This window comes from Harpia harpyja, chromosome 1 (genome assembly GCF_026419915.1).
Source record: "Harpia harpyja isolate bHarHar1 chromosome 1, bHarHar1 primary haplotype, whole genome shotgun sequence".
Classification (NCBI taxonomy): domain Eukaryota; kingdom Metazoa; phylum Chordata; class Aves; order Accipitriformes; family Accipitridae; genus Harpia; species Harpia harpyja.
Genome location: NC_068940.1, coordinates 12,025,629 through 12,041,551, shown reverse-complemented (window position 1 = coordinate 12,041,551; position 15,923 = coordinate 12,025,629). Strand labels below are relative to the sequence as shown.

General features: G+C 43.7%; 1 protein-coding gene across 6 annotated transcripts in view; it reads left to right on the top strand.

Annotated features, from left to right (window-relative positions):
- The window catches only part of RREB1 (ras responsive element binding protein 1), a 127,461-nt gene that overhangs the window by 85,410 nt on the left and 26,128 nt on the right, over positions 1 to 15,923 (top strand). For all 6 annotated transcript variants that reach the window (XM_052776920.1, XM_052777018.1, XM_052777192.1 and 3 more), the window contains 2 exons: positions 543 to 682; positions 14,892 to 15,081. In XM_052776920.1, coding sequence (XP_052632880.1) covers positions 543 to 682; positions 14,892 to 15,081 — 330 coding nt within the window. The remainder of the gene's footprint in view (positions 1 to 542; positions 683 to 14,891; positions 15,082 to 15,923) is intronic.

The following is a 15,923-nucleotide window of genomic DNA, read 5'->3' as shown; positions in this document are numbered from 1 at the left end:
CCACTTACTATCTCTAAATGGCAAACTAGTAGCAGTTTCATTTAGCTCAGTATCCCTTGTTATATGCATGCTTTTCTTCCTGTAATCAGAAGAGGGCTATAGAAAACATGCAGAAGTTTATTGCTTTTCCCTGGACCACTTGAGTTAGCAGTTGGCAGTATCTTCAGTGGCATAAATAATTTAGGCTGACAGCTCGCCTGGCTTTCTGAGGGGGGAGGAATGCTAGTTCAGTGGTATATAAACATACGGGTTTATAAGTTGTTCAAATCGCAGTTTCTCGTTAGAACTGATGTATCCGTGACTTAGCTGCGTACTTTATCTCCTACTGAGCCTCCTTTTCTGTCATGAACCTTCTCACACACACGCAGAGGCTCTGTCACTTACCCTCTCTGTTGCTGAAATGGGTAATTTCTGGTCGCCTGCAGCAATGTTAAGGATGAAGCCCACTACTTCGTTTTTAAGAGAAGGACTTTGAATGGATTGCATGTTTAGTTTGTTGGTTAAGATTTGGTCTAGTGAAGTTTTTTCCCCTTTCTCTGAAGGTTGTCGAGGATGGTCACTCCGGTGAAGGGGATAAGAAGGCTGAGGAGGAAGTTTATCATTGTCCAGTGTGTTTCAAAGATTTTTTTTGCAAGTATGGGCTGGAGTCCCACATGGAGACACATCCAGATAATTCACTGAGGTAAGAAATAGTCCCAAGAGTGTTTCTGGTCACCAGATGACCTGAGGGAGCCTGCTGGGGAGGGGTACAGCCATTCAGCCCCCTGCACTGTTAACTGCCCCTCTTTGTGATTTTGAACAGGTTTTTAAATGTTTCTGCCTCATCTTGTGTCACCAGGGTGCTGTAGGGCTTAATTTTACTGTTTTTTGCAAATACAGGAAATCTTGCCAGTTAATAGCTGGGAATGTTTTTAGAAGAAATTAAAGCACCCCTTCCTCCCCTCCAAACCCATCACTGTTTTTACATAAAACTGTAAAATGCCAACATAGCAAAATTTTAACAGGTTAGACTAAAGAAGCTTAAAACATGAAGCAAAACTTGATAGAAGTATTCAGGTACCAACCTATGAGATTATTCCACTTGGGGAGAAGGCGGCAGCTGAATGTAAAGGTTTTGTTGTCTGTCGTGGGAGTGAGTGAAGACAGATGAATTTCTGGTTCCAGACTTTCAGTAAAATGTGTTACGCTTTTCTGCCTGTTGAGGTTAGGGAATGATTTGGATTTTGGCTTAAATCGGCTTTTCTTAACAAGGAAAAATTAGTTATTAATTATTTGGGAAGGTGCTTGGGTGTTGTGTTTTTGTTCAAGTAATTGCCCCTGGGACTCCTGATACTTTTTTATTTCCTGTTTTTTACCATAGAAAAATGTAGAGCCAGGTACATGAAGATATAAAAGACATATTCCAAGTCTAGTTTAAACAGGTAGGAAAGCTGCTATTTTAGAAATGGAGATTTTCCATTTGCAGAAGATTGTCATTGTTTTAAGCTTATTTGGGACATTGGACTCTAGTGATCTTTTCGGAATGGTGCAGAATTCAGCATCTTGAAGTGTCAACACTCTCTCCTGAATACAGTTTCTTAATAGAATGGGATGGCTCTGCTCCATGCCATTTTATTAAATGGAATTAATTGTATTAAATTTTCCATTTTTTTTTAATTAGGAAACCTTGGTAAATATGTGTAAAACCATTTTTTAAAGGCATTTAAGTGCTGTAATTATTGGGGAAAGGATTTGGAAAGCTCTTTCTTAAACTTGGTCCAGCAAATAGTAGTTAATTAAATTAAGTTTGCTGTTTCCGAAGTAAATGAAGTAAATTTTCATTAAAGAGCAAAACTGAAACAGTTGTTCTCTGGTAAGAGCTCTGCAATCCCCACAAAAGGGAGTCCGAGATAATTTTGCCATATAGTTTACGCTTTAGACAAAGCAGCTGTCATATTAGGCTTCTCCTGGCATTAGCCTCATTTTGAAGCTTCTATGAAGATATGACCTCTTTGCAAAGTTATATGCCATGGACCTGAGTGGAGAGGTGGATTCTCTTGCTTTGAGTGCTGGATAAAAGATAACAGAATACCCTTCTAGCTTGGCAGCTTTGCAGTCTGCTGCGGCAAGGCAGAAAGACACACTGGCTGGGCAGACATGCTGTTCCTCTTCATGCAACTCTTTCTCTAGGATTAGGACGCTTGCTTTTGGATAATATTCTCCTGAAATGGATTTTGCTACCCTTGATTGTATTGAGCAACAAAGACTAAAACGTGTCCTTAAATCAAAACCATGATTGTCAAGCTCTGTGGGCATGAGTTAAGGGTGGTGCTGAGATGCTGGTCTTTATGGCCTTGTCTGGACGATGGTAAGGGGGGGGGGGTTGTCAAATATTTGCTTTAGCAATTTAAGACACGTCAGTGGAGATAGGACAGGACAAGGAAGCTGTGGTTCTCCCTGGTCAGCTAACATATTCAAATACAACTTGCCCTGCCTATCTGGTTTAAAACACACCTTTTGTCCTAGTCTAGACAAGTCAAATGACACTGTCTGCTTGGCCCAACCTAACAGAAAATCCTCTGGTAAGCAGAGCAGTCTGGGCTGCTGTTAAGGTGATGCTTTCATCCCAAAGGAAATAGGTTAAAATCCTTGGCAGGCAGGGGCTGTAACCCTCTGGTTCCCAGGGTTCTGCAAGACTGTTTGTAGGATTCAACAAGATACACTGAATGTGCCATGCCATTCTCAGTCCTGAGTTCATGTGACTGAAATGATTCCTCTTGGTGAGGCTTAGGGGTGTTTTTCTGAGTGAGAGAGATAAAGAAAAGAGAATATTTTGCTAGAGGCACGTGTGTATGGGTGTGCTCGTGGCAGGGGAGCAAATTGCAAAATGTTAAAAGGTGTTCATCAAGTCCTGGTGTTTTCTTATTGTAGAAGATGAGGAGGAAGAACGCTCCTTAAAGTTCAAACAAAAAAGCGTAGCAGCTGTGTTATGAGCAAAGGGCAGGGAGCAGAACACCCTCAGTCTCTTTTTATTGCCAATATTGTAAAAGTCGAGTCACTTCATCAGGACTTCTGTGATGCAGGTATGAGATCTTGTGCATCCCAGAGCCAGCTGCTCTAGGTCTGGCAGTCGGTTTGGAGCTACGGGTTTAGGTAGCCCAGCACAGACTGTTTTGTCATGGCCAAAAATAAGTGATGCTCAATCTGCCTGGCCGTGCCTTTGTTTGTAAACCACAGGGCAAACATCCAACTCCTTTTTGTTCCCCCAGTAGTTAGTATGAAAATGATCCAACCTAAATGATTCTATGATTCTGTGATTGCGGACATTGTCTCTGGACCGGTGCAGCAGCATGCATTGCCTTGACGGTGGTACCAACCTTCCTTCAGGGGTGCATCCCCAGCAGCAGCAAAGTGCCAGGGTGGGCAGGAGCTTCTGCCTGGCTTCCTTGTGGTCCTTTAATCCTGCCATTGTAGTGCTGTTGTGTAAATACAGCCTCTTGCCCCCAGAGCTCTCTGTCTGTTCTGGCCCGGCTCTGCTAAGCAGCAGCAAAGGTAAGGCTGTCTGGCAGCCCTCGGATCAGTATGTGAGCAGCTAATTTACAGGGTGGGCCATTACCCTTCCAGATACTGTCAAATGAACAGCTTTAAATCACAGGGTTAGCTGTTCAAAGTCAGATGAAAAGACACCCGGCATTGTTTTCCCCAATACTGCTTTTTCATGTAAAGTTCCAAGCGGTGGGGGGGCGGGGGGGGGTGAGCACCTCATTGTTTACTTGCAGCAGAATAAACAATACTTAATCCACTGATTGTGTGAGAGGGTCTCCTGCTTGGGAGAGTATCTCTTGATTATGTAAAATCCTAAATCGTGCATCTTTGTCTCCTAATTACAGTAAGAACTGCCCTGCTCTTTGGAGCAATAATAGGGCCCTTTGTCCCGCTGACAATGGGCTGTGGCACTGCATCTCCTTCATGGCGTTACCCCCTCTGGTCAGTCTCTGTCCCTTTGAAGCCCTGGGACCTGCACCCTAATTAGTGACATGAGCTGGTCCCAGCAAGGTTGTCTGCAGTCCCCGTTAGCAGTGGGAGGTGGCCCAGGGGTGCTCTGACCTCCCTTGCCTCTCTACCTGGATTATTTAAAGACGATGTCTGTTTCCCTGCAGCTGGGGCCTCAGAGCACTGTCTATTTTGGTGAGTTTGTATCTGAGTGTTGATATAATTAGCAGAGCGCTGAAATGCTGTGCAGCCAATAGGGAAAATGAGAAACCTCATGGAGCGGGGTAACTTCTCTGGAAACTTCTGTGGCGGAGGGTTGCTGTCAAACATGGTAATGTGCTTGTAAAGGTCGCCTGACAGACAGCTCTGAGCAACATCAGCAGTGCAAGCAAAGGAGACATGAGGATTTCCTGGGGAGAAACCTCTCGAGGCGCTATGTGAGGTTTCTCTTTCCTTTGGCAAGTACGATGGAACAGACTTAAAGTAAAATGTGCGGCTTTTAAAAAAGTACATGCACTATAACATTCCTCTGTTGGTTTTCATCGTAACCAGAGCATACCCTTTATATTTCCTCTCCTTCTCCTCCAGGAAGCTTCTTACAGTACTTTGTACCAACAGCTAAAGGTTTTTTAATTTTTCCTTCCTCACAGCAGCAAGGAGATATTTATGCTGCCTCTCATGCCCATGCGTCTTCCTGAGGAGAGGAGGAGGGAGGTGGTGATGGTGTTGCAGTTACCTCCTTTCTTACAGACATGTTTCAATATCAGTTCTCAGCGAGGATAGTTGTGCAGTCTGAACATGGTAAAGGCCTGGATCTTAATGAGTGTTACAGGAACTTTCTGATCACATTTGGTTCAGTGTGGCATTTCCCTCAGTTACAGGATTTGTGTTTGCTGATTTTTTTATAGGAGACAAGAAATAAATAGACATAGCAGAGCGTGAAAGACACTGACTGCCTCAGTCACTGAGCTGACCTGGTGACCAGAACCAGTAGATGCCTGTTGCCATGAATGGATTCAGGGTAGATTAAGGTTTTTGACCTTTTACAGAGCATGTCCAAACAGTGATATAATATATTAAGCTTTGAAACTTGCCAAATCCCAGGCATATTTTCACAAGGACAGCAAAAGCAGTTCTCTTGCCCCAGGGTAATGTGCTTCTGTAGAACTTTCAAACAAAGAAAACCAAAAGCCATTCACAGTCTACCTTGTTCTTCAAAACAGCCTACCCAAGTTTTGCTGAAACTTGTAAAGTCAAATTGGCTAGAGGTTGAACGCCACCATGGAAAGCTGTTGTTTTGAACAGTTTGATCGGTAACAAGCATAGTAACAGAAGAGCTCAGGTCCTGGAATGGAAAGTGTCAGGACACCCCGACCATTGGTGTCTGTTGTCAGCTGCCTCCAGTTTTGCCAGGGTAACCACTGTAAGCTCTTGTTTCTGAAAACACTCCCAGGTGGAAAATGCTATGGTTGTGGCTTGGTATTACCTGGCTTCACTCAGAAGGAGTGGACAACTTAAATGCGCTAGGAATGGTCTCCTGGACTCTGTGGGTAAATGTTTCACAAGGTGTCATGTGCAGCTTGCGAGTCAGTTGGGCTGGTCACCAGGTTTCCCCCTTTTCCAGCACATGCCCGTTCTTCAGTGCATGGTGTCAGGTGGTGGGATGCTGCAAGGCGCCTGGACCTACGTCCCAATCTCAAATAATTTTAGCCAATGCACATGAGCAGCCCTGTTTAAGTCAAGACAAAAGGAAGTGGGTTTTGAGTCACAATGATTCCAGCTACCTAGAATATTACATGTTTATTGCCCAGTTACTGTTCTTGAGGGCAGTTCTGTACATTGGCTTTGGGGAGATAAAATAGCCAAGAAAATAAATTAATGCAAATTTAGAGTGTACAGAGATTATTTCAGTCATTAGCACCAGTAGAAAAGACTAGTACAAGACTAAGTTGCATACAGAGCAGCAATGTGACTGAGTAAAAGTACGTTGTACAGGATGTAAAAGAAAAAAAAAACACCAGAAAAAGCCCCTTAAGTTTCATTCCTGTTTTTGCCAATGCCTACTCAAGCAACTTCAGGAATTCACTTTCTATTTTTTCTCTCCTTATATAGTAGGGAATAATCCTGCTGACTTCATTTTTGTGAAGCATGTAGCTTTCTACACATGGTCAGCCTTTTGTGCGAAGAGGGTGTTAGGGACATTGCAAACTTACAAGAATGAATGTGTTGGAAAACTAAATGTTGTTTGCAATTTATATTACTCGTGAGACAAACCTACAGGTTTGTGGTGGGAAGTTTTCTCCTAGTAGTTGACACTACTGTTACTGGAAGCAACTTGAAGCATGAATGACGAGTAGTCTTCATGCAGCATTGTGAAATTTCATACTACTTTTCCATCTCTGTCACAACTGTTGGTATGCACATACATAAGCTCATTCCTTGTTAGCACTTCAAAATATGAAATGTTGTGCTTTTTTAATGCAGCTGGATAATTCTGAGGTGGTTGTATCCTACATGATCATTGAGTACAAAGAGAGAGATGGAGAGCACTCCAGCACAGACATGTTCATGGACCTCCTTGACCTTTGGTTTTGGCACACTATACTTTGGCCCTGATACTTCCCTTCTTAGTCATTGTTTGAGATTGTACTAGCAAGGATAGTTTAGGTAGGAACTGCTGCTAGAGTTACTGAGCACTAAGAGAGTCGATGCTACAAGACCGGTTATAGCCAAGGATGGAGGTGCACAAGGGTCAGTTGTGTGGCGTTGCTGATTCGGCTGACTCTCCTGCTCTGCTCTGCTCTGCAAGTTGCTCGCTCAGTGTCTTGATAGGAACTAGGAACTGAATCCTGCTCTCTGTTGGCAGCATTTTCAGTGCAGGAGCAATTCCATGAGCCAGCTGATGATGGTGAAATGCAGCTCTGGTAAATGCTAGGACCAAAAATACGCTGTGGTACAATGCAACGCTTAGTGTTGATAAGGCAGAGGAGAGGATATGCAAGCAAGCTGGTGAATGCATCCTTTTACTGAGCAAATGGAGAAATAAAAGCAGTGGCTTGAGCATCTGTCTGTGTATGCTGGCTTGCAAAAGCAAACCAGAACTGTGTTTTAAGTGCTTTCTGAAGTTTCTGTTCAGAAAAGAGAGATGGGAAACATCTGAAGAGCAGCGCGAGTCCAACGCTGGCCTAGAATTGGTCACCTCACATCAGGGAGCTCATTGTGCGAGGAGACTGGGAATCCAGAGGAGCCGGGCAAAAGTATCAGATAGTGAATGGACACAGGGAGTGACACTCTCATGTGAAACTGTGTGGTGTGTCACATGGTGTTGAATATCTTAGCTCGGTTGCAAGAATAGAAAGTGGGTAAAATGCAAAGCGGACTGTAGAGGAAAGCTTCTTGTAAAAGGGAGTACAGGAGAGAAAGAGGGCTGAGCTAAAATAGGTTATTAGCATGCCTGCCTGATCCTGATGACCGGGGTTTGTTTATACGCAGGCTCTCTCAACATGCTGGCTGCTGCTTATTGTGTTAGCAGTCACGTCTGCATGCTCAGCATAGCTTACCTGCAAATGTAGATAAGGGCAAGGGTGTTCAGTCCAGATTCGGCTGCGCCTATTTGCGAGCCTTGTTGTCATCAGTGGATGGTTATAGGATAGACAAGTGCCTGTAGATGTGTTTCTTCTTATGTTACTTGTGAAAAATTGTGGGTTTTTTTAACATGGTAGACACAGGTTTGTTTTTTTTTTTTAACTCTTGCCATTAATTTTAAAACTACACAAGTACTTGGCATCCATATTTGAAAGATGTCTTAGAAGGCAGGAATAGCTTTCCTTTTCTTACCTCGAAAGAATACCAGAAGGTCCACTTGAGTTTGTGTGCACAAATAATGACTTTTATTCTGGATGCTGTGCAGCTTCCAGTTTTGGTAGCTGTAGAGGACTGCACTGGTCATGCTTTTTTTTTGACCAGGTATGCTTGCCCTAATTATTAAACTCTTCATTGTTATTTATGTTGATCTTCAGTTCAGTTCTTGCTCCATGATTCTGTCCAGCCAATTTCTTGACACTTCTGGTTTTTAAAACTTTGACCTTTATTAAGTAAAAAGGTCATTATGAGAAAATTAACTACTTTGTCTGTGCAAGTGTCTGCAGGCCATCTCCCATTTTCCCTTTATTTGTTCTTAGTTGCATGTTAATTCTGTTGAAGTAAATGGTGGAGTAAGCTACTGTTCCACTGGGGCAGAGATATTTATATCTGGCACTGCTGAAGTGTTGCTGGTACATGCAATTCATTACAGTGTTGGGAAGAAGTGAAATCTTTTTTCCTGATCTTTCTTTGCTCACACACAAAGAAAGTTAAAAGATGGCACAGGATGGCTCATGCCTTTTTATTAAACCTTGTAGCAGTTAGCTTCATTTGAGTTGGTCTGACTGTGGGAGTCATGATACGCCGGTATGGACACTGGCTCCATGGCATGCCGACAAGTTTCTGAAGCACAACATCACCCCAGTTTATATGGGATCTGCCCTGGCTCCTACACGATACTTGTCTCGCCTGGACCACAGTGCGGCTGTAGGAATGCACATAGCATTGTGTGTCCCTCTATTAATAGAAGGGCTGGTGCAGTGGTTTCAGCCTTTGCTGCACCCAAGGGTGGCTTCTTTGAGGGAGAGGATTAAAGGGAGCGACGGGACACATCGGTAACAAAGTCGGACAGCCAGTGGGGAGGTGGGAGGGAGGAAAAGTTAAAAGAAAAGTCCTGCCTTTGCTGCGGAGGTGAAGCAGCATGCATTGAACTTCTGGTGAGCTGTGTCCATCCCCGTACGCACTGGGAAAGGGGAGGGAAGTCTCTCCAGCCTGTTGTGCCTGGCAGGGAGTTGGCTCCCAGTGCCACAGTGCTGCTTGCAGTTTCAGCACTGACCCACAGCATTGGGCAAGGTGGAGGTGGGAGAGCAGCCGGTGCTTCGGGGTCAGACACACTGTGATGCTGTGGGGGAAGGAGGCAGGAACAGTCATCTCAGGACAGCGGGAGGACCCACAGAGATCCCCAGGAGGGAGGCAGGAGCAGCATTCAAAGCACTGCTGCTTTTCCATCACTCATCTGTAGCAAGTGGGAGAGATTAGTGCAGCTGTGGATGTTATTTCCCAGGGCCCTGGGTGTGGAGGCCAGGAAGGGTTTTTCATCCAAAAGGAGATGAGTATCTGGACCTGGGTGGGGTTGCACAGGAGCAGAAACCAATTTGCTCTCTCTCATTTCCCTCCCTTCGCCTTGCCCCAAAAGAAGTGAGAGAGAAGCAAAGGAATCCTTTCCTGAGGGGGGGTGTGTCTGTAACGTGCTGGTTTTTCTTTCATAGATGGTGAAAGCCCTTATGTTTAAAACCATCCTTTCTCCTATCTCCCTCTCCTTGTCGGCCTCCTCTACAGCGCACGTTACCAGTGCGGAGGCTGGAAGCCTGCTCCCATCCCTGGTGTGGACATGAGTCAACGGCAGGGAATCGCCCATCTTTCTCTTCTGCCCAGTTGTATTATTTTTAGGTCAGCATAGGATTTTCATTGCTCTTAAGGAGAGCTGCATTAATTCTGCAAATATTGTGAGACGGAAAGGAGAATAATAAGGACAAAGGTAGAAATTTTATGTACTGGCTGTATTAGGGATTTCAGTGGGAGGAGTTAGATGACTTAATAACATAACTGTATTAATGACTTCTGTCTCAGGATATGTTCAATTCTTGTTTTGTTTTCCTTGCTTCTGTTTGTGGCAGTTGTTAAAGAGCACAGACAGGAAAGGAGCAAAATGGTACCAACCTTTTTATTTTAGATAAGGCCTAGAAATTAACACTGGTTTTATTTATTGACATCCACAACATGGGCAACATAGTGTTAGTGAGCTGCATGGGTGAAGTCTTCAGGTTTTGGTCTACTCTTTTGTGCTTTCAGAAGTGTAAGTAGAAGAACGCTAAGTGTCACTTTCCCACCACCAGTCTCAGGTAATGCAGACCATAGTGTTTATTTAATTTCTTGGTAACAGAATGATGGATATAAATATTTGGCATTTGCATCTTGACTACTGAAATACAAAATTTAGAAGGATTGAATGTTTGACTGCATTACCCTTAATCAAAATCAAGACTGATTAATTTTGCTTAAAATTTGGCTCTGCATTTCCTTTCTAAAATGTATTTCCTTTTCTTAAAGAAAAAAGCTATTTCCATTGCTGACAGATTGGAATTGGCTCAGAGTGTAATGCAAAGCAACAGGCATCGCTTATGTAAACTTCTCTTGCATAGGTGCTGCTTGTCATAAGTATAGCAAATCCTGGCTTGCTTCTTGAACAAGCTGCACAAAGCATTGACTATTTCTTAAAGCCTGTTAAAATGCTTTTATATCCTAATTAGCATTACAGTTTTCAAGAATACTAACTAATTTTAGTAGAAAGCTTTTTAATGGTGTGTTTTTACATAGAGACCTTGTCTGCCTTTTAAAAAAAAAAATGCAAAATGTGCACTGGTGTAGTAATAATTAAACAGACTCGCCTGGTGTGATATGTGACCTGAGCACTAAGGTCAGCCTGGTCATTGCACTGTTGTCACATGGTTATATTTCAGTTCTGCTCTTGGGTTTTAGCAGTTCTGTTTTCTCACCCGCTTGCTTTGTACACCTCTGCCCGTGAGCCAGAGCCCTAGTATTACATGTGCATTGTACAGGTATGAATGACTCCAAAACATAAAGGCAATTGAGAATGAAGCTTGTTTTAAAGCGGTCTTAGCTGCTAAAAGCAGTTTTTTTCCTTTTTACTTATAATTGAATCTCTGTGCTTGGAACTGAACAGCTTTCTTCTCTCTGCTCTGTAATCATATTTATAGAAAAATGGAAAACTGTGGCCAAGACTAGCAATCACATGATAACACAGCGGCTTTTATTTGCTACATCTGGAAACTTACCTTGCAAGTAGAGTGCTTTTATCTTCACTCAGGTGTTGAGCCATTGCTCTGCCTGTTCTGCTAACAACCTCAGAACCTGTTCCCATCTCTGTTCTCTGCAGCCATACCATCCGTGTTTGACTTGGCACTACACATGAGCAGACTTGTGAAATTGTAAGGGGGGGTGTGGTGTTTTGTTTTGTTTTTTTTAAAGTTCATCATGAGCAAAGTATTACCATATGTTTCAGATGCTTTATTTGATGTACTGGACTTTTCAGACTTTCCACAATTATTTAACTTTATTTTTTTTAAAGCAATTTAACCAAGGTTTAAAAAAGTTCATATCACCTAGGATTCCTTTCTCTTGTCCTTCTTAGACTGTGGTTTTGGATTTAAAAATACTGTAGCATTGACACTACCTAAAGGTGGAAAATAGTACTGATGACAGAAGAGAGAAATTAATTGTTAGGCTTCCTTAAAAAAAGTAATGCTTCCAGTTAATGCATTGTTAGGCATGGCAGCTAACTCCGTTTTAAATTAACACAAGCCTTAGTCAATGCAGCATGATGCTTGCCTTAACTAGTTAGGTTTTGAAGCTTAGTACCTGTTAGTTTTTCTTGGAGGTGGTACACATCCCTATCTGCATCTGCACTGCTAATTGTATTCAAAGCTCAAGGCATGTCATTTGGGAGAAACTCTGGACTCCCTACTTAGGTGAGGGAGGGGGAACTCAACGAAAACATGCACACACGAAAAAACGTTGTGCATACGCTTGGGCAAATGGGCCGTGTATTTTAAATAGCTTGCATCTGTAGCGAAGACTGACAAGCCCAAGTGAGGTCTGCAGAGCGTGAGAGACCTCCCAAGCTGTCGGCGCGGTGGCACCCCTCAGCATCAGGAGCGGCTTTACCATGACCTCCCTTGTCCTTGGCGAGCGGCGCGGGCGCAAGGTGCCAGCGCAGGCGCTGGAGCCCGCCGGGCCGCCTGCTCGCCTGAGGTGCCTGCCCTGGAGAGGCTGCTCCACGCGTCTCTCAGGGAGGGCTTTTCTCGGGCTGTTTTTGTTCCAGCTCTCCACGCTGTGGCCGCCTCTACAGGTGTGCCTGGACCGCGGAGGAAGGGAGGGCATCCACGGGTCCTCCTGTGCTCCAGCTCCTGTGTGATCCTGTAAACTGTGACACCAGGGGAAGGTGCTGAGCCAGGGCGCGGTGCGTTTATATGCCTTGAAGTGCCTGCATCTTGAGATGCCAGGCGTGATTTATCCGGATGTTTCTTTTTTCAGCCAGGAGCTTCTTTTTGACCAAATGGAAAAAAGAGCTTAATCCTTTTCCCGACTTCTCTTTTTGCTTGCTGCTTCTTCACTCACAGCAAGGAAAATAAAAGAGAAGACTAAGGAGGAAAGAGAAAAATACAGAGGGGTGTTTAATTCTATGCATTATAAAAGAGAGAAAGTCCATATTCCTTTTCCAAGATATATTACTTTTGTTTTGGGGGAGGGGAGGCGGTTCCCTTTGCATGGAAAACACCATTTTTAAATTGCAAATTTTTACTGTCCTGAGGCATAGTAGTTGATACAGGTGTACTGCAAAGGACTTTCACACGGGTCTCTGCTCTGAAAGATTTACTCTCAAGTGCAGCTTTTGATGGGAGCCCTAAATAAACCAGTGCTTAAAATCGGTGTGTCGCACAGCCAGCGGAGGTGAGGGAGTGTAAGATGGACGAAGCTCACCTCCCTGCTGTGTGTGTGGGCTGGCTGCTTGCCCAGGAGCGCTGGCTCCTGCTCAGCCCAAATCCTGAGGGTACCGTGGCAGGCGCCAGCTCTTCCAGTAGATCTGTGGTCCCATCAATGGTAACTGTGCCTGCCCTGTCACTCATGAGGGGATACGGCTGCTGCATTGTGTTGCTGGTCCAGGGGGGGACAGGCACACTGGGGACCCCGGAGCTGGCTCAAGACACCCTGAGGAGGGGGTCTGCATCCCTCTGCAGAACAGCTGGGCCCACAGACCGCCAGCGATGCTCCCGGTGGTGCAGGAGCATTGCTTGCAAGCCCTTGTTGTCTGTATGCTGACGTACCAGGAGGAGTGTGCCAGAAGCACTGCTTGCTTTCACGCAAGGCGTTTTCATCACCTCTAAAAAAGAATTTATTTCAGTAGTCTGCAAGTTCTTCAGGTGACTGCTCTAACTCTTTAATGCCCTCCTTTCCCCAGCGGTTTTAGTGGTTGCATGTTTTTGTTTTTGCTGAAGATGAAAGCTTTGCATCACGGAATAGGTGCTGCCAAGTGAGCTGGAGGAGAGCCGTAGATCCTGATGCTGGAGGAGTGCTACATGTTGGCATTCCCCCACCATCACCAGAGATTGTCGTCACATTTAGCAGACTTCTTTAAGTAAACGTTTGCTTTGTAAATGGCATTGGTTCGGTATTTAATGGGATGCAGGGACTATGTTGGCTATAATTATAAAGGTAGGATGCAAGTGAATTGGCAGAGGAGATAAAACAGATTAAACCTCCAGTGCATAACATTTATGTCCCAGCCTTCTGGGTACCGTGATAACAAAGGCCATGTTACATATACTTCACACTTGCTTCTTTCACCACTCACAGACTATGAGTCCAGTTGCTTTGTGGGTGACTTGGTTATCTCTTCATTTTCAGAGAATAAAAAAGGTCTTTGGAAGTTTATGTAGTGGTAAAAAGAACAACAATGGGAGTTTGTTAGGGACAGGACAGGGAGGGGGTGGTTTCAGGATTTTGTCAGAAGTCATTTCTAATTGCAGGATGTTTTTTTAATGAGTAGGCACATGTCCTTTTCCTTGATATGGAGGGCGAAGACAGTATGGGGAGAACTAAGGCAAGGGAAGACATGTGAAAAACTCCTAGTGCATATAATATTCTCCCTGACAAAATCTGACTGCTTCACGTTCACTGGTGTTTGCTTCTGTGAAACCCATGCTTTGGTTGCGAGCTGGAGCTGTAACCACAAGGAACCATGTTGAGTGAAACTGTATGTCACTTGCTGAACGCAGAGTGGATGTGACCTGTCACGCTTCAGAGCTCAAATACCAGATATTTAAAAGGCAGTGGGCTTGTTTGTTGACATGTTGGCCAAATGTTGCTGCATAGTCCTTACTGCCTGCAGCGTAGCTGCATTTCCAATACCTTTGATTGTTTAATGCAAGTCTGCTTTATGTAAGAAACTTTTGTTTAGCTGAATTTGAGATTTGAGAACTTAAGAAAAACAAGAAATCATAGCAATAAAGTGTGGGTAGGAAAAGACGTTGTTTCTGCATTTTTCTTTGGGGCACACTGGCTGTGAAAGGGGTGTATGAGTGTCAGGAATGTTGACCCTGTTTCAGGTCTCCCTCCTCTGACCCTCCTCCCCTTCAAGGAGCACTAGTTTTCCTTTTAAAACAGTATATTTTTCATAACAGCTTTGAGAAAAATCAGTGGAAGTTTATGGAAAGGCAGCATGGAGGAAATTCATACATGGGTATTTGAGTGGTGTGCAGTAGTATGTTTTAAGCAGTAGTTAAAAAAGGTGCTATTTATACATTTGCAGCTGCTTGCTACTTAGGTCTGATTTAGCCTCTGCTTGTCATTGGTTTTTTTTTTTTAAATTTCTTTTATTTTAATAGTACTTATTAATAAAAATGAAATTGTGTAAAGCCATTGAAATATTTTATGTTGGACAATGGGAAGGTTGTCAGAAGGCTGTGGTCTCAGCTGCCACTTTGCCGTCTGCCCATGTGGGACGCTCAGTTCTCATATGCTGTGTTCTTTAAACTTCCAGTGAACTTAACAGCCAGAAACTGGTAGAAAGTGACTGTGATTGAAATGGCCTTTCTGTGGTGATAGGTTTTTGACGTGCTGTGGCTTTGTTTTGCATTTAGCACGTTCTTAGTATCATGGGGTGAGAGGAAGGAGGCTGTCCTAATGCAAGAAGAATGCTAGTTCTTAAGCTTACAGCAGTCAGTAAGTCATTTCTATTTTATTCCTTTCCTTTCCAGGTGTGACATCTGTTGTATTACCTTTCGTACTCATCGAGGCTTACTGCGGCATAATGCAGTTATCCACAAGCAGCTTCCCAGAGATCCCATGGGAAAGCCTTTCATTCAGAACAACCCTTCGATTCCGGCAGGCTTCCACGACTTGGGATTCACGGACTTCTCCTGTAGGAAGTTCCCCCGCATTTCTCAGGTACTCTCTGTTCTTCATAGCTTAAGGTACCAGCTGATACAGTCCATGTCTTCTGAATTCATTGACAGACTTGTCCTTGATGAGGCAGAGACTGGGTGTAGAATATTTTGTGGAAAGCACATTACCACTGTCTGTGTAGGTTTCAAATACTTTCTGCCTTGCCTTTTTCTTTTTTCATCTAAAGAATATTTGGGTTGTTTTATTTCAGCATTCCAGTGGATAACTATTGGTGTAAAGATCTATAAAAATATTTTAAAGGAAAATTTTGGTGATACTAGATCCTTGCCCCTTCCAGCCTGCCCATTAGTTCTCTTCTCCCCAAAACCATCCCACATTTAAAATCAATAGGGAGGACACATCGTAAGCAAGACACTATTTAGTTTACTGTAATAAGGAGGTAGTTGTGGTGTGAAAGATGTTATCATGAAAACCTTTGGGAAGTCACCTTCCTTACTCCCAGGCACCTTTCCACTACGTTCGTCACGTGAGTTCTGAAGGTTTTGCACCTTTGAGGGACAGTGGCTGAGGAAAGGCAGGGAGGTAGTCTGTAAATATTTTTCTGAGAGCCATAAAGCTTTCTATTGGATGGTATTATTCCTCCCTCTGTCAAACCTTGCCTGCCTTAGTTTGGGTCTGGATGAAGCTGCTTATCTATTTAAAAAAAAAAAAAGAAATAAATCAAAAGCACAATCCACCAGGACCATGCTTATTCAGTATGTCCACTTTTCTTATTCTACTTGGATTAAAGCATTGATTTCCACCTCTTCTGGCTGTAAGGTGGTAGACCTGAAAATTGCTGCTGGTCCAGGGGAGCATGTAGGTCATTCTGTAACTCTAGTAGA